Source organism: Penicillium longicatenatum (assembly GCF_028827895.1).
Source record: "Penicillium longicatenatum strain IBT 33135 chromosome Unknown contig_4_segment0_segment0, whole genome shotgun sequence".
Lineage (NCBI taxonomy): Eukaryota > Fungi > Ascomycota > Eurotiomycetes > Eurotiales > Aspergillaceae > Penicillium > Penicillium longicatenatum.
The window spans coordinates 3,541,173-3,563,813 of record NW_026643122.1 but is presented as its reverse complement, the minus strand read 5'-3'; the positions used below and the strand labels follow the sequence as shown (position 1 = coordinate 3,563,813).

Genomic DNA, 22,641 nt, shown 5'->3' with positions numbered 1-22,641 from the left:
ATATACAAGCTAAATAAAGGAATAAACGTAAATTTTGATAATCTGAAAGCGTTCCATTCCTGTATTTTACAGCCCTGCCATCACGTTGAGGGCTTCCATAGGTAATCCGAGCTGCCTTTAGTCAATGAAACAGGCCATTCCTGTACCCTCGGCCTCAATAAATAGGCGTCGGGACTCCATGGTCCCGTGTCTACCACAAGCTGATGAAATAGGCGAGCGAAATCAGTTTTGTCTCAAATTGTCCATTCCAACAAACAAGCGACAGTCGAAGTAACCCTTTCGAAAATTGAATAATCGACGGTCCGAGGCACCCAGCCATATCACGAGTGATGCGTCAATGCCCAAGGCCAAACCTCATTTTCGCTGCTTTTTGGTGTTTCATGTCTGAATCATACTCGTAAAATAAAGTCGAGGGATGGTGGAGACGAAGTGTCCCGAAGAAACCAGCGGCAATGCCAGCCATCGCTTATTTGGTGGATTCAAACTTATATCGTGCGACACTTGCTCATCTACGCTTGACATTTCTGCTAAGGCACCTGGACCTAGATCTCCTTCACTACAGACCTTTTTTAGAGTCATATATATGAATGCCATACCCCAATATTTGTATTTTGTAGCTTTATTGACATGTACGCTGTTCGTTTTCCTCTCGCGCAGATCGTTTCCTCACTTCATTGGAAGAATGGTTGTACCTCACTCTCGGCCTGCTAATTTCCTCTTCAAGGCTTTTCGAAGTTGGATGAGGCTGCCTAAAGTTTTGGGTCTCCTCTGCTAAAGGGGCTGTAGGGTCCCTAGCATCGGTAATTTGGGGTAAAGCTCCAAACCGGCTGTTGTATCGCTTTTCGGTCAAGTCTCGGAGTGCTCCTTCCGTCATGGAACCAACCAGCTGTGCTGAGTTACCTAGAGATAACGCTTTCTTGACATCAAATAGATCCGCTAAAGTATTCACCACAACTTGATCGCTATCACCATCTGCAACAACCTCCCCGATTCTATATTCCTTTCGAATGGAAACTTCGCTTGCGATCTTGCAGACTTCTAGGCATTGCTTAGAAGTATTGATATCACTCAGTAAACGCGATCTCTCATTTTCGTCACTGGGGTCATTTTTTAACACAAGGGTTTCTAAGCGACTTCGAAGTTGACCGATGATCGTAGCAAAATTATCTTGATTTTCATGCAAGGCCTGGCGTGTGAGCATTTGTGCTGCAAACTGATTTTGTGTATTGTCTTTAGCCGTGTCTTGTTGGCCCTGGCCAAGAAGAGCCGGCTCTCGATCCGCCAAACATTTGATATAGTGACTCGCATCTTCGCAGATACGAAGGCATTGTCTAGTTACTTCTTTTTCGTCTTTCAGGTCAAAGGTTGAGTTAGACATCGTTGTGGTATCGGTGGTCAATCGCGCAAGTTTCTCGTCAACTCGCTGTAGGTGAATTTCGAGGTTATACATCGTGTCCTGAATCATCTCGTTGTAATCCTGAAGGGCTTTTTGGGAGACTTTGGCATTTTGTCTGAAGGGATATTAGTGAAGTTTAAAGGAGTGGGAGACGGACTGACAGACATAGTAAAGGTACCCAAGCCGACCGAGATCGTGGATTTATACTCAGATATCGTATCCATAAATTCATGAATATCGCCTCTCATGAACTCCATTTTAGTCCAATCTCGAAAACCTGTCTTGGATTTGCGGGCAAAGGTCTCCATAGATTGTTCAAACTCTCGACATATGTGGGTACACCTCTCAATGGGACCTTTGAGGAGCGACATAATTGATACCTCAGTGTCGATTAAAGTTTCCAGAGAGTTCAGTATAGAGACAAGGTCGTAAATTTCATTTTGAAGTCTGGCCAATGTTTTGTCGCGGTCTTTGAAGCGTCTGATAGTTTCATGGAGCTTGTTGGTTGACTGAACGGCAGCTGTAATCACAGCTAACAGCGAAGTAGTTATACTTAAAGGATCAGCCATTGCCGTTGGTGTCGAGCTTCTATTCGTAACACGTGTGATATGGTATAATCCAGAACAAAGTATGGTGAGGAAGATGAAGGAGAAAAGAGGACAAAGAGGAGAAGTGGGGGAAACGCCAAGACCAGCATGGGTCGTAGCCTGCAAATCTGGCGTATATGATAGGTTGATTTCGCGCTGTAGCTGACGTGTCTGTCATGTGATCCAGTACCAATACGCTATCACGACCGAGGATGGTAAATATGCTTTCATGATCCTTTAGTGATGAAAACTTTGCGGAAGTCACGCATTTTCAACGGCACGCTAAAGATGTTCATTCAACCGTGACGGACCTCAGTGGTGTGCGGTTCGTAATCGATGACTGGAGTTTCTGGTGTGACTTTGGACAGTTAAATGGGGACACTTGGAATCATCAAGAATTGACTGCGACTAAGGGACAGGTCGTATATTTCCTGTCGCCAAGCTTAGTTGGAATGAAGTTACTAAGTAAGATTGACAATTGAATCTGTAAGAGACATAATAGATTACCAGTGAGGCCAACTCCTCAGCAACTGTGTTCTTTTGAGCGGTGAAGTTTAGACATTGGATGATATCTTTCGAGGATATTTTAGGTTTAATGTAGCAGCCTTAAAACGAGCGCACCATTGAGCGCCACCTTAAAGGCAATGCACTAGTTGACCGGTTCACAGCGACTACCTTATACTGATGCTTATTCCCACTAGTAAAGACATGATCACTACCATTTTGGATATCAGCCAGAAGGAGGAACTTGCTATGCTGAAGATGATGACAAGATGAACCATAAAATTCACAGTCATAAAGGACTTAAGTTGCTGTTCGCGTGGCCTCCAGGAATCGCAATTTAGTCCTGTTACGTGTCATTTGTCAGATGATCGTCTAGAGACTCTGGCCAGCAGGGTGACTAGAACGATACCCCAGGAACGGGACCCTGACTACGTTGGTAATTATGGCGGGATGAAGGTGGGAACTGAATCAACGTAATTCAGCAGCAGTCCAAAAGTGGACCCAGCGGAGCGAGGTGAAAGAGCGCGCCTCTTCTTCTTGCGGGAGAGATGCACGAGCCTTTATAATTGACGTGTTTTACGACTAGGCGTACCTGATGTGGGCGATTCGTGAGACACACTGTATTCAACCTTACAGAAGACGTCCTTACCTACATATATGAGTTAGGCGAAGAGCTGAACAAATAAATCTCAATATTCCAATACCTGGGGTCCGGCAAGTAGAAGCATCAATATCGAACATCAAATCAACTAAGGACAAATGATTAAAAAAAAATAGCCCAACAAAAAACATTTCCAGCCGTCGTCCACTAAAAAAAGACGAACTTGCTCCCGCATTCGCGAGGGGATGGGGGAAAACCCTGTGGGAGAAAACCCCACCCGGAGAGGCTCAGAAGACCGAAAAGGATGACTAAGTGGATAATTCTTGTAGACTTGCCTCCAGTTTCTTTTTCAATTGCACTGTCTCAATACGTTGACGACTAGTGCTCTGTGACTCACCAGCAAGACGCATTAGTTCCTCGTCTGAGAAATTACTCACAACTGTTGGGTGAAATGCGCCTCCTAATTTGGCCAGAATATGCCTCTCAATTACCTGTCGGCAAACATTATCCACAAATGTTTTCATGGTCACCTGAAATATTGCGTTATAACCAGGCTGACTGGTGGGACAAGTAAATAACTCACCTTGTAATATGCATTCAGATCGGTCAATGCTTCGGAGCAAGCTCTGTCAACCATATTCACCTCCACGCGTTTCTGCAGAGCTAGAATCATTCGATTCATTTCATGGGTATTATTGCTGAAGTGAACATTGCCACCCCAATCCGATTCAGCTGCTTTTCTGACGGAAGTTCGAATGCTCTCCTTCGCTTCGTCATGTCTCGCCTTCTGAATGTTGTCGGTATAATAGTGATTGTAGGTAATTGGGTGACCCCTTTCATCTTGTATGAGCTTGGCGAGTTCTTCGTGTGCATCGCCGGTATTCTTATTAACTGCAGCCATGATGTTTTTGTGCAATTTATCGTGGACACCAGCATCTTTCACCACAAACCTCAAGGCCTGGCGCACAAACTGATTCACCAAGCTCACAACAGACTCAATGTGAGCTCGAGAAATTTCTCTCCAGCGGCATGATTGGATGTGAAACAAACGTTGAAGAAGAGAATGGTTGTAATTTCCTGGCAGCTCGCGACCTCTGGTTTGGCGATACATCTATTATCATAAGCGACTACCTTCCTGTTTGCGACTTTTGGCTCACCTCTTTGATCCAAGAAAACATATCCTCCTCTGTAACCAAAAGCTCTTTGTTTTGATCCTCCTCAATTTCCTTCTTGCTTTCGTCCTCATTCTCCTCTTCCACTTCATCATCGATCCCAGAAGTAACGATTTTCCTCCGTTGACCATGGGTTCTCATGTAGTGAGCGAAGCGCTCATTTTCTCTATGAATCGCAGCTCGTAGTCGGCAAGTCTCAGGTCCACTTGTAAAGAACTCGCCGTCCCAGCTATCATAATTACCCTCGAGACCATTCTTGATAACTCCATAGAATTCGGTGCTGATATGAGTGAGGAATACTCGAATTTGCGCTGCGTTCGACCTCTCCATCCCGAGGCCAATTATATCATCATCAACCCGCTGTAGTAGACGTCGGACCTCCTGCTGAACTTTGGGCAATTCTCGCTCAATATGGCTATCCAGCAAATCCTCCAGAAACGAACGTAAATTGTTCATTCCAATTCTCGTAGAATCTATTCCTTGGGCTTTCCAGCGTTGACTGGAAAAGAACTCTATTTCCGCCCGATGGCGCTGCTGAAAACTGATCCCGTCCACTAATTCATCCGGCGAAGGGTTCTTGACGAGAAAGAAGCCAAGATTCAACTTGGTACGATCCATATTTTTTGCCAACCGAGCCACTCTTTCTTCCGTATTCTTGTTGATGAGGTCGGGTTTCGTGATGATCCCTACAGTCCTCACACCCACCTTGTCAAAATGACGCGCCCGTTGAATAATGCGCTGGGTTTCTGCATCGCTGCTGGCCGGAATAACAGCAAGTATTATTGTGCGAGAACTTTGCAGATATGAATCAACCAGCCCTTGCACGATCTCAACGTCTTCTTCATTCTCGGAGACCGATATCAGCCCTGGCAGATCAACCAGAGTCAGATGAAGCCCGGTATTGCCGACCAATTCGAGTCTAAGGACGTCTGCAGCAAAGCCAGGTGCATCAGCAAGTTTGCTGAATCCTCGAATACCCATATATTCAGAGGCCTCGCGGATTATAGTTGGCAATTCGTTGAAATCTTGAAATTCTCGTTGAAACCCTGCGAACTTTTTCTTCTCCTCGGGGTAACGAGATTGACTCGGCAGAAGGCTTGCAGTCATAGAATTGGCTTGAAGATCATGGCGCAGTACTATCTCGGTGGGGAATTGTGTACAGAGTCCGTCTTTTCGAGGAAAAGGGTATCCGGTGATACCTTCGAGAACAGAGCTTTTTCCCGCGGATTGATCACCACACACTGCCAGCTGGGGTAGCGCAACATGATCGCCAACCCCGTTGGCTCGAACACAGTCAATCTGATTCAGTCTTTTGGATGTTTTCGCAGAGCTCAGGCCTGGATTATCCCTCCCTCTGTCCACATCACTTGTACCCCCGTCCTCGTCAAGAGGCATGGTACTTCGCATCTGGATTATTGTACAATTGGTGATAAATTCAGAGATAATTTGGTGACCTTGATAGCCAGGCTGGTTTGTTTCGTGGCCAACTTGTGCTATTTATCTCTTTTCCTGCTCGATAATTGCTGGATGCATTATGAGCCAACATCCAAAAGACCTAATCAGATTGACTGTAACTGCAAGCAAGGGTTGGCAATCTGCCGCGACTGAGAACGGAAGAACAACCAATTGTATTCCCTAAATGCTGGGGTTTAGTGTAATTTGTAGTAGTCCGGCAAATTTCGCTACGCTTGGGAGACTGGAATGGATGGAGAATTCTTGTGGATGAACAGACGTTAGTCTTTTCCACCGAAGGAAGGCATGCAAATGTAACCTTACTTGGAAGGGCCTTGTTTGTAATAGTCTGACCAAGAACGTCGTCAATACATCGTTTAGTCCCCATCTATTGGCTGATAAGTCAGCGATAGGATCAATAATAATGACGATCATGTCAAGCTCTCCCTTCGATATGGTCAATTTGCCCTGGCTTGACTTTTGGCCAGGAATGTACAAATTTCTTGATTAAGACATATTGAGTTGAGTACTTATGAAGCAAAAAAAGAAAGAAAAAAGAGAAAGGAAAAAGAAAAAATAAAAAATAAAAAATAAGATAGAAGTTGTTCAAATGACGAGGTCTCCAATCACGAAGCAATGCTTGTATATCTGGCACAGCCCCGCCACCATGGAGAGAGCAGATGGTATATGGTATGGTTAAATAGGTACCCGGTCAGAGAGGAGAATTTGCAGGAATAATCATGTACCCGGAATGTGACATTTCCCTTGATGTTTGCCAACGCCTTTAAATTCCAAGCCATGGCCTGATACGCAGGTCATATTGGCTATCAGAGCGCTTGACGCGGTGGCCTGGTGGGTCCCATCGAGTGGGAGGACGTAGATATATGTCAAGCATATCAATTGCATCCATTTCAGAAAATGAATCATTTGTCCCGCTTGCTTTGGCCAAGCCTTCATCTGTATCAATATGGAGGGCTAGCATGGTTCGCTCAATCAGCATTTGAATGTGCATCATCTTGCGTTGTTGTTTGATTAGAGGCTTCTGTTTCGGAAATTCGGTGCAGAGGATACTAACAACATGCATGTTAAAATATCTCCTCTTAACATATAGCGTGCTTATACCTAGTAATAACCCCTTGATATATCCCTTCAAGCTGAGGACGTTGTTCTACAGCTTCTGCAAAGGCTGCGTTCAGTTCATCCTTACCTATTACAAAAAGCGCACTTTGAAGAAATTGCCGTCGAAGTGGAATTTCCAGTGTTTCTGATTTAGCAAGCCGGTGTAACAGCATGCTAGCGTCGGCCGCTTTCTTGAGGCCGTAGTGAAGATCTGAATGGAATGTGTCTGGAATCACTGCAGAGCAAATTTTCAAGAGCTTGATTGCCAAATCCAAAGAATGCAATTCACTTTCTAGACGCCTGCAAAATATTGATTTATCCCTTCCCGCTCTGGCGAATTGATAGAGATAGAAAAAAATCGTGATCAAAATTACGTATGCAAAAGTCACGATTCCAATAATGCTACCCGTAACTGAAAGGGGGCTGTCGGCGCATGTGCTTTTTTGAATGCAGCTGCTATTGCTAGACATGGCTGAATGCGTGAGCTTCAAATTGATGGTAGAAGATTGAAAAGATAGACTGTTTGGACACTATTTTTAAAGCCTTGTGGCGGCGCGTATTGGCCTTTGTGGTTATGCATATCTCTGGAGCAAGTTCCAAAAGGAGTCATATGGTGATCTAAAGTACTTGTTGATCACCAGCCATACGCGCCGGCACTACCCGTACGAGCTGGGGCACAGTTTTGAATCTTCCGCCGCATCAAGATGGAGTCTCTACACTGACATCTTCACACAGTTGGAATAATATGAGGCCTTCATATAGCGTATAGATAGTCAAGATTAGCAAACAGATTCTCATGCCTGATTCTCATTCCTTAAACACCTACAGATGCGGGAGATGAGGCTCAATGGCCCCCTGATTATAGATAGACCCCGCCATATCAGGGCCCGGTAAGCCAATCAGCGTAAACCACGACATTCCTAGTCCAGCAGCTTGCGTCGCAACATGTCCGTGCGCAAGAACGCAGCCGCTGCATAACATCAGCCAACCAAGATATTTAGAGTAGCCGCTTTACCCGTACCAAGGCGCCTTTCGTGGGTGGAGGCGCTCGACGATAACCTTCCGCAGACCAATCGACGACTTGTATCTGGAAAGCCAGTTCTAGTCAGAGAGCGTATGAATGGTTTGTACACATCACGGGCGCATATCTTACTATCAACATGGGAAATCTGCTACTCGGACTGCTGTTTATCCCTTAGAACTAATCAGTAAGCAATGTGTGTCACGGAAAATTGCTGCTATGTGCCAATTCAGCTCGGCACTGAGCCGCCTTATCCCACAGCCCTATCAAAAGCACCTGATTTAATTGATGAGGCAAAGTCGAAAGGGTGCGTTTCAAAGCAGGATTGGTACTCTTCTGAACCATGGTTCAGCGTATTTAACCCTGCTCGCCAACGGGTTAGCGCTTAGATACATTGGATGGGAGCACCCCTCCGCCAGCACGAAGTGCCTCATGACCTATGGCAATGACTCCAGCTGTACAGCGCACGCACATGTGGCCAAAATTGGACCTCCCAACGCGAGATGTTTCATGCCTTGTGAGCCGAGTAAGCGGGCCGGCGATCTCCTGGGGTGGATATTCAATAAAGCGACATATTATGTAGGTCTGGCTGGAAGATAAATAGTCTCACTTTACCATCCTGCCCTGGATAATGTTTTTCCCTCAGCCTTTCATAAATCATCCGAAGTCCAAATGTCAGATGCGAGTCATCAGAAGCTTACCTACTTCCTGGAACAATGGAAGAAGCTCCAAATCGCTGTCAACGAGATGGCACCTTACGCAAGAATGATTGGTCAAGTTGAAGACGTTCTGGAAGAAAATGCCAAGTCTAAGGTCAAGTTGGCTGAGTCGCATGTAGAGTTGCAACAGTCAAAAAAGGAGGAGGAAAGGCTCAACTGCTTTGTCCAGGAGATGATAGAGAAATTTGAAAAGCGGCTTACTTGTCTTCTGGAAAAGCACAAGTCCAGTCTTTTTGAGATGAACACGAAGTTGGAGGAAGCTAAAGGGAACGTAGCTACTTCGCGCTCAGATTCTGAACAATCAACCCAGAGGTGTTTGTCACTGGAAAGGGAGCTCGAATCACAGAGGCGACAACTCTCCGCAAGCTTAGATGAGCACAAAAGCCTCACATCAGCCCTTGGCCTTGTGGAATTGAATGACCACTTGTAAGTCTGTCAAGAAGTCCCATTTCAGAAACATCGCTCATTCATTGCGAAGCTCGGATAGACTTGATGGCCTTGCTATGGAACTACACTCGGTTGCAAAATCGGCATTTCTTGGTTGCTCTGATGACAAAGTTCTAGATGTGAATCAAGTATGTAACCTCTGTTGACGAATCAATGAAGCACAATGCTGACTTAGTCTAAGGACAAAACTTTCAGACTACTTGTCAGCTCAGAATTCATGAGTTATGAGAGACCAATACCTATCTCAGATAGCATAGCCTCAAAAAATCTCCGCGTCGCAACTTTGGAAGCTCTTATCACGAGGGAATTAGTGACTCGTGTCTTCGTACCCATGCCAAGTTACACCATTTGGCTCAATCCAATCTCGCCAAAGCCAGACTGGGACACGATGGCAAAGTGTCAACCATTGCAAGAGGCTATCATGAGAGCGGTGTCGTCAATTGTGTACTCCCACGATCAGCAGGAGCTAGAAGAAACGAAAATTGCTGGTATTTCCGACCGTATTACTTCCAAGCTGCGACCGCTTCTCGATGATATAAGGTCTTTCGAAACGGAGTTACATCCGTTGCTACGAGACGCATTTGATATATGGAGAGCGGTACAAAGGAGCCCTCGGCGAATTGTCGCATTGGCTGATGGCAAGGCGAGCTTGAACTCGCCAGAATATGAACTTGATGAAGGAGTCTCAATAACGGGGGGTTGGGGACTGACAGATTGGGGACATCAATAGTCACTTTCCCAGCCTTTTCAGTCATCGCCACCTCAGAATTTGTGCATCCTGGCTATGTTTTGCGCGCATCGAATTCCTTATCCGTTTCTGGGGCTATTGAGGCAGAATACCAAGTCAAGAGAGTCAGAGAAAGAGGCTAATTGGGGGGTTACTTACGCTGTATGCTTTGTATTTCCTGGTCTTTTTATATGGGATATTAGGATAGTCGTAGTGGTTTCTGATCATCGTTGGTTATCCATTTGAATTGATTTGAGGGTTTCTCCGAAGCATCAAATGAACAAAGCTCTATACTATAGGACTTATAATCGGAAACTGACCCGATCAAAATCATCCAGAAAAAAGGTAAGGGCACCGATGATTTCGCCGGCGGGTCGTTGAACTTCTCTGATCTTGTTCCTAACCTAATTTTGCAGTCCGCCAGCATCAGAGGAGGGACGGAAAGTTAGTATATATCTCAAAGCTATGATCAATGTTTGCGATATTTCTCTCAAGGCCTATCTGCATTCTCTGACTGATTTTACACTTATTGAGGACATTCTGGCTGAACTGGTGTCGCTTTGGGCGGTTGCTTACCGCGGGTGAGTGGAAGATGTCCTGCTGATAATATATATCAGTGATAGTCAGGTAAAAAGTCTTTGCTGTGAGGTCTTTGCACGAGCTTTAGAAACGCATATGGCAAACTTTGAATTTGACACTTATTGCATCTGTCAGCCTCCAGAAGGATTTTCTTATCTTCTTTTAGTATGACTAAAAGAATGCTGGTCGAAATTAAATGATAGGCGATCCATAGAGATCAAACATTGTCAATAATTCAGCAAAACACCAACTGACAGCGGTTGACTGGCGGAGACGCTCGAAGGCGTTGCTTCCCACTGCATTAGACCCCACAAACCAGAGATACAAAATCGATATCAGCAAATGAATCAAGGTAAAGTACAAACCACAGAGTTTTCAGTTACCAAAATAGACGTTACTCCCACATCGCACGGAAGACAGTCTGTTCTAACATCGGGTTTCGCTCCAGGAAATCTCTAAAATCGACATTTCGCATCATCATCTCCACATTCCAGATTATGTACTCCCGCAACAATGTTTCCAAATCTATCATATGCTCACTATCCTCGAACACAAACTCCAATAGCTGAACGATGTCCTCCGTCCGTTCCTCAAACAGCGTGAAATCCTCAAGCAATCGCAGCAACCGATAGGCAGATAGAGCAGCCAGGGAACGCCAGCCGGTTTTGATTCCAAAACAATAGATTTCAGCGTGACTCAAAAATACTGCTGCGTAGCTAGTGAAAGGGTCATTGTTTAACTCCCTTACAAATTTTGATCGTGGAGGGTGGTCAAGCTTTTGCAGCAGCCTATCATAATTCTGCGATAATCCTTTTGGAGAGAAGATATTCCAAGTCAAATGAGAAGGGTCCCATCTTTTTGCCACCTTCTGCGTTCGTGTTTCAATGTCTCTTCCCTGCAGGTCATCGTTTTTGGAAGATTTTGTAATGGGTGGAGGAACAGAGTAATCTCCTGAGTATACAAACTCACAGCAGCGTCCAAAAACTTCTTCATCAACAGCCTTAATCATCTTCGGCTCAAGGGCCCTTTTCGGGAAGGAACTTCTAAGTGCTTTGTGAATTGAAAACTGCTTTCGGCTTTTGCCAACGAAAATATGATCAAGACCAGATTGCATCAATCTATATAGCTTTAACAGCCAAATTTTGTACAAGTATAAAGGAACTTACGTGTGATATGCGGCCGGCATCATGTAAGGTGGTATTTGAGAAATATATCTAAGCGGGTGGTAGCGTGGTTCAAGGGAAATAATAAGGTAGGAAATACCTTGGTAGCCGGCCCATCTCACAGAAGAGAGAGGAATTTTGTGGCTCCTTATATAGCCGGGGAGGCCCTCAATTTATCTTGGGCCGCTGTTTAGTGTCCGCAGGGCGTTGCCACACCCTCATCTAAAGGCCACGGCGGTATCCACTGCGGAAGGATATCTCCACCGATTGCGACAGCAGACCAATAAGAGTACTCTAAATTTGAAATTGACCTTTAGTTCCTAGGAGCTTTAAAGTACCGACTGACTTGCTCCTGGGATCTGATCCTGACATTTCTCAATCAGGCCTCCCAGTAACACGAAATGGGTCTATCTTAGGCTTTGGAACATTTCTTGCCATATTGCATTTTATTTTGATGTAAAATAAGAAGCATGCAATTTATGACTTTCTCAGAATTCCCTTGATTACTACGGAGTACAGACTGGCAACCTCATTCCGGGCCCCACTGCCAAGTCTTTAGCGCAAATTATCAATTATGCAGGCCACAGAAACAAGAGGGCCGCCGTTAAATATCTCGTACCTAGCGCTGTACAGTATCCGTTGATTACCCCTCAACATTCGAAGGGCCTTTATAACCGTCATTTCGCCCAACGGATGGACACGCAATACCATACAAGGTGCATTGAATATGGATCATTAAATTATTGTAACCCGTCAATTAATGATTGCTTTGAGTTGTGTTCTGGTGAAGGCGATTTCGAGAAATCCTGTTTGAAATGTCCTGTATTCCTTCCGCTGTGAGGATAATGGGCAAACGAAATCTGAATACAAAAAGAGCGAAATTCATTGAACACCCGGCGGCTTCTGGCCCGTGCCGATTTCAAGGTTTGATCCTGATCATCCAACCCACTGAGGCACCACCTCAACGCGATGGGAACAAGCCAATGAAACGCACTCAGTGGAGAAGTGGGCCCCAACGGGGCGCAGTGGCAGGCGACGGGAAGACCTCTTGAACTATGGAGGTTCCTGATAAGTTACTTCTGCCCTGTATGGCCACGCCGGATCGAAGGACACTGCGGGACCCACTCTAGCATGGCCCAATGAAATCAAATTTCCCTGGGTTAGCGTGGCTCTAAGTACCGCCATCCCCCCTGGTTTCTTGAGACTATCTCAGTACAGATCTAGGCCTAGAACGTTGGAATTGGGAGAGAAGTAGTACGAAGAGCCAGCTCATATGACGTAAAAGCTTCTATGTCGTGTACTATCTTCAATAGGCCGTCCTGTGACGGTTTCCCTCTCAGGAGGATTTTCTCATGACCCTGACCCTCTCGAAAGACAGGTCCTGTGCCCAAGCTTTTAGGTGTTCATACTTTCTAAGATGATCTACCCAATAACAAGCTTTTATTAACGTCTTCTCATGATTCCATTCATGATACGCTCTGCACAGTCCCGTATTCCACACAAGACTCGGCTCTCATTTTTGCCAGTCTCTCAAGATGTCTCTCACCGGCCGACATGGCTCACATCTCTCGCGGGCTCCCACTATGGGCTACACAGGCCTATGTCTGTTCTAAAAGGGCTCTCATGACTTCCTAGGCTTTACTGAACGGTCAGGTGACTGTGGTGTATCTTCTGCCCGGTCCAAGGCTTGGGCAGCCATCGTAACAAGTTGTCTATCTTTGGCAAGTCGGCCTTCGGCGATAAGCTTTTGCTCTTCATATTGAGAGATCATAAATATGGCATTCCTGCCTTCGTTGATGGCTGCCTGATAGCACTGGGCAGGTCTGACGTCCTGGAGATGAAAATCATACAGTGAATAGTTTTTCCGAAAATATTTATCCGCAAGTCGCTCCACTGACGATGTATCTGCCGGATTCACTCGAAGACGGTCCGACCGCCTCCACTGCTCTCGCTCAAAATACCAGAAGTGAATCTCAACAGCTTCTCGCGACGTTCGACGTTTCGTTTGTTCCGTTACTGAGGCCACATGATCATGCTGTGGTGAAGCCTGACTGGGGCTGTCGGTGACTGGTGTTGATAGGTTGGAGTTCCCCGAGGGTTTTGACCGTTCCGCAGGAATGGGAGCTGACTGCAGTTCTTGGGTATATGCAACAGCCGCAGGATGCTCCACATCCGTGTGCACTGATTCCGTCGACTCGTCAGTCGGCTCCTCATCGCGCAGCGGCGGCAATGGTGATGGACTTTGCCTATCCTCAGGTTGAATGGACCGCTCAGGCTGATCAGGAAGCATATGTGTTTCACTGGAGAGTCCTAACTCGTCGTCAATCCACTCGGACTCTGATCCTTCTTCCAATCGTTCCTCCTCTTCCTGAGCTTTTCTTAAATCAGCAATCAACATATCCAATCCCGGATTACTGTCAGGTTCGCCAATATTCATCAACCTGTCAACCTCAGACGCAGACCCTGCGGAAATAACCCGTGCGGTATGATCAATCGCCGTCCGATCTCCGAAAACATCCTGTCGGTCTGTGGCTTCGGTCATTCCTCTCTCTGCAAGGCTCGGCTCCCGCGAGATCGCTTCAAATGAAACTCTTGTGCAATCGCTCCTGGCATCTTCACCTTCCATGTCTAATAATCCATGGCGGGGATTCGTAGGGGCAATCGCCGGTCCGGTCGGCGCTGACTCATCCAATAGGGCAGGTAGAGCTTGTCCTTCACTGGGGGGATTGCTTGGGTCTAACATATCTTGGTCCGACATTTCTGAGCCGAGTAAGTCCAGCTCCATGGCCTCTCGGTCCCTCTCGACAGTGCGATGCTGCAAGGTTTCCCGCCCATCCCGGCTCCTTGGTGGCCGCTGGTGCTCCATGGTCCGCCGTTGCTGTCCGTTTTGGAGCGCTTCGCTCGCTGGAGCTGTGTGCAAAGCCGACTCATCGACACCGGTTGGTCCATCCTCCTGGACAAATAATGGCGACCGAGGCTGATCTCCCATTCCTTGACCCTCATCCTCATCAGCTTCCCGTGCCTGGTTGGCGGGCACATACCGAGCGGACTTCCCGAAGAATGCGAAATAGACACAACGCCGAACGTAAAAGCTGGTAATTGTGTCGGCCGCCGCAATATCAACACACATTCGATCGAAGAACAGGAGAGGGCTGTCTTGCTCATGGGTCCGTATTTGGGGCATCCCGGAGCGCACCTGCAGCGTCATGGCGCTATCTGCCAGCAGATCGTGCGACACATGAGGTTGATCAGGAACTGCTTCGGCAAAGCAACTCACGATTCGACTAACAAGAAGATCGAATTGCTGGTTGTTGTATCGATATCGACTGGGTTTTCTGGCTTGTAAAAGAGCGGAGCGTGCGATCTGATAGTCGGGAGAGCTGTCAACGATCGCGTCAATCTCTTTAGACCGAAACCCAAGTTGGCGAGCGAGTTCGGCCATCTCATAGATTGCTCGCTCATCAGGCTTGGCACGGGCTGCTTTTGCCAAGAGCTCGCAGTTCTTCTTCGAATCGGGGGGCATCAAAGGATAATGTCTCATTGTGTAGAGCCACACCTGTAAATAAGCCGTCTCGAGACGTTCCATATCCGTCGCCGGCTGGCGGCGAAATGTAGACTCTGAAGTCTGAACAATACAATCTGCCGCTGCCGACCCCAATAAGCCTTCCTCCAGGCAGGGAATGAACATCGCGCTCATGGTCTCCCTAACAGAGCTGCTGGATGGACCAAATAGGCGCTTGATACAATGAGCACAGCTTTCCAAGTATTTGAAATCTTCGAAAAAGGTGTACAATGATGGGATTAGGCCGTCAAAGCTCTGCATTCGCGCCCAAATAAGCCTTCTCTCTTCGTCACCGAATTCAGCAAATGCCTGACCACTCAATACCAGCCCACAGGCTATTTTCGCGTCACTGTGGCATTTCCCTGGTGCCAGCAACTGCAGACGCTCGACTGTGTCCTGGTCGATCTTCTTCATTGAAGCACGATCCGAGGAAACCAGGGCTGACCAGAATTCCCAAATATGTTCAAGGTAGTTGATGGTTTCCTGTAATAGCGTAGTTGATTCTGTTAGCGAATGCAAAACAATCTGCTTTAGCAACTCACTTCCACGCAGCTCGAGGCTATCAGCCGATGAAGCACACTGATCCTCATCCCGCCAGGCCACAGCCCAGGGATTTTGAGAAGTCTATCAAAAGCACGTCGGAGATGGCGGTTTTTGCGATTGTCTAATTGATTCAACTTCTCCTGGTTGCTGCGTGATAAACGTACAAGCCATCGCTCTCTGAATGCTTCATCGTAATCACCCTCGTACTGTCGGATCTTGCGATAAATCTCCCCGTCGGTTGGCTTCTTCTGGTTTGCATATTCCTCCACCAGAGAAGTTCTTAAGTCGTCGCCAATATCTATAGTAAGTATTAGTAGGGAAATAAGTACATGATCCTCGACATACCATCCATATAAAGGTCTACTGTCCACCAGCGATCAGCCGGAGGAAGAACCTCTGCCCCGACCTGCAAGCGGTGTCGGCCGTGGAGGCCCTGAAGTTGTCCCATCATGAAGGCAAGCCTTGGTAGTTGGTGGGCATCATTGGTCAGGAGCGACTGGCGTGTAACGTTCGCCTTCCGCAACGCGTCGGTCAGATCTTGCTGCGACACGACTGCAGGGACATGATTACTGACATCCAGTCGACGACAGCTGTTTTTACGGAAAACAGTCCGAAGCCGGTCCAGGTTTTTGAGATCCAGATCCCGAGGCAAAGGCGGTTCGAACTGAATTTGACTGATGCTGACTTTGGCTGCTCCAATATACTTTACGCGCCGCTCGGTGGCCAGACGCACCTCTTCTTCGGAAAACAAAGCCCGAGACATTGAGGAATACACATGGAAGCAGAGGAAAATTCCCACTAGAGTGAGATGGTTGAAGCTTTCCATTGAAATTTATAGGTTGTTCTCAACTCCACCCGCTGCGGTAGCACCTGCAAGACCCCTCCCGCAGCGGCCCACTCTACAAGTTAGGTCCCATTTAAAACCACACTATTCTCCTCGTATTTCCCTTTTATCTTTTGTAGAAGCCATATTCAAATTACACATTTAGCAAATTCGTCATGAAGTCAAATAAGGAGAAGCGAGTCACAAGAGTTCAACCTTACCAGGTTGCCCTCGTGCAGAAATCTTTACTCGAAGGTCAAGGAAACACAGCACCACCACTTGAGTCCAAGTTGAAGCCAGGGCCTCTTCAGCCCGTCACTCGCTCAACAAAGAGGCCCACAGCGCCCTCACTTTTAGATGCTCATGAGATGGCCACTAGACGCTCGCCACGCCTCCCAGCTCTTCAAGAAACTCAAGAAACAAGCAAACTAGAGAATGACACCAGCCCGGACATAATTCAACGACACGAGTCTCCATGGGACACTTTCGAGAAAGGTTACGAATGTGATCTAGCCGGCACTGTTGCGGTATGTTTGCGCTTCAAAGGAAAGCGCGTCGTACGCGCAATTCGTCAATTCTCTCTCAAGGAGGCTGACCGCGTCTTGCAAATTCTTCGTTCCATGAAACATGATAATGTGGCCTCCGTTCAAGAATGTTTTCGGACTGCAGATGCCTTGTATACAACTAGCGAGTTTGATCCACTCACGCTGGATCATATCGTAGCTTGCAAGCAATACCCCAAACCAAATCAATTGGCTTCCTTGATGTCTCAGGTTTGTTTCCCCATTTTACTCACGCCTACCGATTGGCTAAACATGCCCAGTTGCTCAACGGAGTATCATACCTGGTCGCTCAAGGCTTTCGTCATACATACTTGGATTGTTCCAGTGTACTTATAAGCCTCAGTGGCGAGCTTAGGATCGGTAAGCAGATATACAACTACATCTCCAGGAAAAGAGTTAACGCGGTCAGTAGCACGCCTTGAGTGTTGTGTCGTCCGACAAGCAGATAAAATCCAAACCAGCGACCTGGCTCCCATTTCAAAGATAATGATGGAGCTGATGCAGAAATACGTCAAGGACGACGGGGCCGTCGGTATTGACAATCCTGAATGCTGGAGAATTTGCCCCGCTGCCATCGAGTTCCTCTCCGCCACCACTTCGGCCAGCTCATTTGAGGAGTTGAAGAAAGTGAGTTATCTCTGAAGAAAATTGGAATTCTTTCCTCATTGTGTTCTAGCAACCGTTGCTGACGGAAATTCGATCGTGTCCTGGGGACCTAATGTGCCTTGTTTGGTTTGCCCTTATATCTGCTCGTACATTCTACTCGTGGAAACCTTGGTTGGAAGAGCATGTATACAGTGACTAGGTATTGCAGAGCAAGTCGATGGATGGCAAAGTGTTCCATTTGAGACACACTAGTCCATTCCTGGGCTAGCCAACTCCAAACAATCGAAACGTATTGTAACGTCAAACCAGATGATGAGATACTATGTAAGCTATTGGAAATAGCCGTAAGATTGATATCGCATTTCTCGATGCCCCTCGCACCACTGCAATATTGATAGTATTCCATCTTTTTTCTAAGGTAGACAATGCTGAAAATCCACAGATACCCCAATGAAGAAAAATACACATAACTATTTCGTTTCCAAAAGATGGAGAAGCTGGTCCCAAACAACGCGTCTTTCTTCCTAATGCCGCTTAGTAGATCACCTGACAGCGGGGTACCTTGACGTGTCAGCCGTATGCTTGCAAACATCTCTTCTAAAAGCACACTCACCTGATGCAATAATGGCATATACGACATCATATGACGGTCCAAACTCTGGTTTCCAAGTTGGGCAGAACCTCGGTCATATCACCAATCAGTTCCGTGAGTGGGCCTCAAAACTCTGAAAGAGCGTGACTAATCGGTGTGAATGCCTAACTAAGTACAATCTGAAGCATCATTGAATCAGGCGTGCCTGCGGGATCTGCGGACCACTGATCCTCACCATGACAAAGATCGTATTCAGAACACCAGCGGAGGCCTGCTCAAAGTCTCATACTGGATTTTCGATAGCGAGGAGTTTCAGCAATGGCAAAATAACCAGTGCAACTGTCTCCTCTGGATCAGGGGTGATCCGGGCAAAGGCAAGACAATGCTCCTGTGTGGTATCATCGATGAGCTACAACGAACATCTGAGGGTACTGCGAATATATCGTTCTTTTTTTGCCAAGCTACCGACGTGCGGATCAATAATGCCACGGCTGTTCTCCGTGGCTTAATATACTTGCTTGTCAAGAAGCGGCCATCTCTTCTCTCCTATATACAGCATCAATATGACCACGCCGGAAAAGCACTGTTCGAGGACATAAACGCATGGAATGCCCTCTTGGGGATCTTCATGGATATATTGAAAGACCCGACCTTACGGACCACATATTTGATTATCGATGCGCTAGATGAATGCAAAGCTGGCCTACCTTCCCTTCTTGACTTGATAACTCGAGTCTCGTCTACTTGTCCACAGGTTAAGTGGATTGTCTCAAGCCGTAATTGGCCTGATATCGAAGAGCGTCTTGACACTACCCATGCCACACAAATCTCATTAGAGCTGAATGAGGCGTGTATATCGGAAGCCGTGAGGAAATTCATTCAACACAAGGTTCGCCATTTGGCGAGAGTTAAAAAGTATAGCGATGAGACTCGAGATATAATTCACCACTTATTATTATCAAAATCGCAGGACACTTTCCTTTGGGTGGCATTAGTCTGTCAAGATCTTGATAGAACATCGCGGAGACACGCTCTTACAAAGCTGGAAGCGTTTCCTCCTGGACTGAACGCCTTGTACGGTCGGATGATCGATCAGGTTTGCCACTCGGAAGATGCTGAGCTCTGTAAACGAATACTGGCTGTTATGTCTACCGTGTATCGGCCTATCACGTTTGACGAACTAGTCTCTCTTGTTGAGCTACCTAATGATCTATCTGGTGACTCCGAAGCCTTATTAGAGGTTATCGCGATTTGTGGCTCTTTTTTGACTGTACGCGAAGACACTATTATTTTCGTCCATCAGTCTGCAAAGGAATTTCTGCTTACAGAGACGCAAAACACGATTTTTCCTGGAGGTATTGAAGCTGAACACAATACGGTGTTCTCTCGTTGTCTAGAGGCCTTGTTTAAGACACTTCGGCGTGATATCTTTCAACTTAAGTATCCTGGATTCCTAATTGAGAAAGTCATCCCACCCAGTCCGAATCCATTGGCGGCTGTGAAATATGCATGTGTCTACTGGGTTGACCATCTTCAACATAGCGGCTGCTATGATAACGATGGTATTAATGTCGACAAGCGAGGGTATGTGGGTACATTTCTAGAGAAGAAATACCTTCACTGGCTGGAAGCCTTGAGCATTCTAGGAAGCCTATCACAGGGTATAGCAGCTATTCTTAAGCTCGAAGTCTTACTTCAGGTAAGTGATCGCTTATATTTATAATACCTTTATTTCTAACATAGGAACTACTATCTTAGGGAAAAAAACAATCACCTAGGCTTATAAATCGAGTTCAAGACGCCTCCCGATTCGTTCGATACCACAGGCCAGCAATTGAAAGTAGTCCTCTTCAAGTATACAGTTCATCTCTCATATTTAGCCCTATGTTGAGCATAACTAGAATATGCTATCAAAAGGAGAGACCGGATTGGATTGTCAATGAGCCATTACTAGACAAAGATTGGAGTGCATGTCTTCAAACCCTAGAGGGCCATAGCGACTCGGTTCGCTCGATTGCCTGGTCGCCAGACGGAAGCCGACTCGCATCAGCATCCAGGGATACAACTATTAGGATCTGGAATCCAGCCACTGGCCAGTGCGCGTCAACCTTTGAGGGTCATAGGGGTTTGATCACCTCAATTGCCTGGTCGCCAGACGGAAGCCTACTCGCATCAGGGTCCTGGGATGACACCGTTAAAATCTGGGATCTGAACACCGGCCAGTGCACGTCAACCCTTAAGGCGCATAGCGATTTGATCGCCTCGATCGTCTGGTCGCACGATGGAAGACGACTAGCATCAGCGTCCTGGGATGGTACCATTAAAATCTGGGATACGGCTAATAATCAGTGTGCATCAACCCTAGAGGGGCATAGCCGTTCGGTCACCTTAATTACCTGGTCGCAAGATGAAAGCCAACTTGCATCAGCATCCTATGATACGACCGTCAGAATTTGGGATATGGACACCGGCCAGTGCGCGTTAACCCTAGAGGGGCATAGCGACTTGGTTCACTCGGTTGCCTGGTCACCAGATGGAGGCCAACTCGCATCGGCGTCTAGTGACAAGACTATTATTATCTGGGATCTAACAACAGGCCAGTATAATTCAACTCTTGAAGGGCATAGCCATTCGGTCACCTCAATCACCTGGTCCCAAAATGGAAGCCGACTCGCATCAGCGTCCAGGGATAACACCGTTAGGATGTGGGATCCGGCTACCGGCCAGTGTATGTCGACCCTTAAGGGACATGGCCGTTCGGTCACCTCTATTGCCTGGTTGCAAGATGAAAGCCGTCTTGCATCAGCGTCAGATGATAGCACCGTCAGGATCTGGGATCTAGCCACTGGCCAGTGCGCGTCAATCCTCAAGGGACATAGCGACTCAGTCCACTCGGTCGCCTGGTCACCAGATAGAAGCCAACTTGCAACAGCGTCCAGTGATAAGACTATCAGGATATGGGACCCAGCCGCTAGCCAGTGCACATCAACCCTCAAAAGGCATAGTAGTTCGGTCTACTCGATTACCTGGTCCCAAGATGGAAGCCAACTCGCATCAGTGTCAGATGATAATACCGTCAGAATCTGGGATCCTGCCACCGGCCGATGCGCGTCAACCCTTAAGGGACATAATCATTTGGTCACGTCAATTTCCTGGTTACAAGATGGAAGCCGACTTGCATCAGCGTCCTATGATAAGACCGTCAGGATCTGGGATCTGACCACGGGCCAGTGCGCGTTTAAGCTTGAGGGGCATAGCGGTGAAGTCCACTCGATTGCCTGGTCGCAAGATCAAGGCCGGCTTGCATCAGGGTCAGATGACAAGACTATCAGGATTTGGGACCTAGCCACCGGGAAGTGTGCGTTAATCCTTGAGGGGCATAGTGGTTCGGTCCACTCGATCGCCTGGTCGCGAGATGGAAGCCGACTCGCATCGGCATCTTTTGATGACACTGTCAGGATCTGGGATTTGACCACCGGCCAGTGCGCGTTAAACCTTGAGGGGCATAGCAATTTCGTCCGCTCAGTTATCTGGTCGCAAGATCAAGGCCAGCTTGCATCAGGGTCAGATGACAAGACTATCAGGATTTGGGATCTAGCCACCGGGAAGTGTGCGTTAATCCTTGAGGGGCATAGTGGTTCGGTCCACTCTATCGCCTGGTCGCGAGATGGAAGCCGACTCGCATCGGCATCTTTTGATGACACTGTCAGGATCTGGGATTTGACCACCAGTCAATGCGAATCAATACTCCACATCAGCTCCCCCTACTTCATTCAATTTGATGAAAGCAAATTTGGTCATCTGCATACTTCAGTCGGTACATTTGATATAAGTCTCACTGGTACCATCATGTCGGTTCATAATACTTCGACCTTGCCAGATCAATATGGGTATGGTTTGAATGGTGATCATTCCTGGATAACCTATGATGGAGTCAACCTCCTTTGGTTGCCTGCCGAATATCGACCAACTACTTCTTCCTTCTTGGCTATTTCTGCAAACAAATTGGCCATCGCTTGTTCTTCAGGTCTTGTGATGTTTCTCGTGCTTGCAAAGAGTCCTGTCCCTCCCCTTTGATGAATGTTTATTTTATTTCAGGTCCCAGTACATTTCCTACATTCATTTTAACTTGAGCAGCTTGTACGATGATTTCCAGAAAGAGATTCAATAGAATAGAGGTTCGAAAGGTCGCCAGACGACCGACTAAATACCCTGCCAACTAGTCTGTCTGATTTATTTGCAAGTGACTGGCTCCAAACAGGGCAAACTCATAGAGCCGCGACACGATAGCTACCCTTATACAAATTATTACCGTACTGAATAATTGCCAAAAATGTGGCTTAGGGTTAGAGTAACCTTAAAGAGTAGAGCCTCATGCATAATGGAGTTCGGAAAAGTCGTAGATAGTAAAGAGACGAAAATTATCCCGAGCCAATTGGAAGGCTAGAAAGGAGTAGAAAGCTAG

General features: G+C 46.8%; 8 protein-coding genes across 8 annotated transcripts; 3 read left to right on the top strand and 5 right to left on the bottom strand.

The window, feature by feature from the left end:
* Positions 1 to 619: 619 nt before the first annotated feature.
* N7484_008164 (uncharacterized protein) lies at positions 620 to 1,965 on the bottom strand (the record flags this gene model as incomplete). The annotated part of the gene is made up of 2 exons (XM_057118551.1): positions 620 to 1,511; positions 1,562 to 1,965. 2 exons carry the CDS (start codon positions 1,963 to 1,965, stop codon positions 620 to 622), a joined length of 1,296 nt encoding a protein of 431 aa, XP_056971586.1.
* Positions 1,966 to 3,396: 1,431 nt separating this feature from the next.
* N7484_008163 (putative dynamin GTPase) lies at positions 3,397 to 5,667 on the bottom strand (the record flags this gene model as incomplete). The annotated part of the gene is made up of 3 exons (XM_057118550.1): positions 3,397 to 3,579; positions 3,672 to 4,058; positions 4,246 to 5,667. 3 exons carry the CDS (start codon positions 5,665 to 5,667, stop codon positions 3,397 to 3,399), a joined length of 1,992 nt encoding a protein of 663 aa, XP_056971585.1.
* An 829-nt stretch (positions 5,668 to 6,496) lies between these two features.
* On the bottom strand, positions 6,497 to 6,796 carry N7484_008162 (uncharacterized protein; the record flags this gene model as incomplete). Its single annotated transcript, XM_057118549.1, has 1 exon — positions 6,497 to 6,796. The coding sequence occupies one exon, from the start codon at positions 6,794 to 6,796 to the stop codon at positions 6,497 to 6,499; it is 300 nt and encodes a 99-aa protein (XP_056971584.1).
* A 1,728-nt stretch (positions 6,797 to 8,524) lies between these two features.
* Positions 8,525 to 9,748, top strand: N7484_008161 (uncharacterized protein; the record flags this gene model as incomplete). Its single annotated transcript, XM_057118548.1, has 3 exons — positions 8,525 to 8,997; positions 9,050 to 9,146; positions 9,200 to 9,748. 3 exons carry the CDS (start codon positions 8,525 to 8,527, stop codon positions 9,746 to 9,748), a joined length of 1,119 nt encoding a protein of 372 aa, XP_056971583.1.
* Positions 9,749 to 10,718: 970 nt separating this feature from the next.
* N7484_008160 (uncharacterized protein) lies at positions 10,719 to 11,510 on the bottom strand (the record flags this gene model as incomplete). Its single annotated transcript, XM_057118547.1, has 2 exons — positions 10,719 to 11,442; positions 11,491 to 11,510. 2 exons carry the CDS (start codon positions 11,508 to 11,510, stop codon positions 10,719 to 10,721), a joined length of 744 nt encoding a protein of 247 aa, XP_056971582.1.
* Positions 11,511 to 13,108: 1,598 nt separating this feature from the next.
* N7484_008159 (DUF3723 domain-containing protein) lies at positions 13,109 to 16,355 on the bottom strand (the record flags this gene model as incomplete). The annotated part of the gene is made up of 3 exons (XM_057118546.1): positions 13,109 to 15,532; positions 15,592 to 15,890; positions 15,938 to 16,355. The coding sequence occupies 3 exons, from the start codon at positions 16,353 to 16,355 to the stop codon at positions 13,109 to 13,111; spliced, it is 3,141 nt and encodes a 1,046-aa protein (XP_056971581.1).
* A 236-nt stretch (positions 16,356 to 16,591) lies between these two features.
* N7484_008158 (uncharacterized protein) lies at positions 16,592 to 17,620 on the top strand (the record flags this gene model as incomplete). The annotated part of the gene is made up of 3 exons (XM_057118545.1): positions 16,592 to 17,188; positions 17,239 to 17,338; positions 17,391 to 17,620. 3 exons carry the CDS (start codon positions 16,592 to 16,594, stop codon positions 17,618 to 17,620), a joined length of 927 nt encoding a protein of 308 aa, XP_056971580.1.
* A 588-nt stretch (positions 17,621 to 18,208) lies between these two features.
* Positions 18,209 to 22,253, top strand: N7484_008157 (uncharacterized protein; the record flags this gene model as incomplete). Its single annotated transcript, XM_057118544.1, has 4 exons — positions 18,209 to 18,290; positions 18,362 to 19,875; positions 19,969 to 20,030; positions 20,078 to 22,253. 4 exons carry the CDS (start codon positions 18,209 to 18,211, stop codon positions 22,251 to 22,253), a joined length of 3,834 nt encoding a protein of 1,277 aa, XP_056971579.1.
* Positions 22,254 to 22,641: the final 388 nt, after the last annotated feature.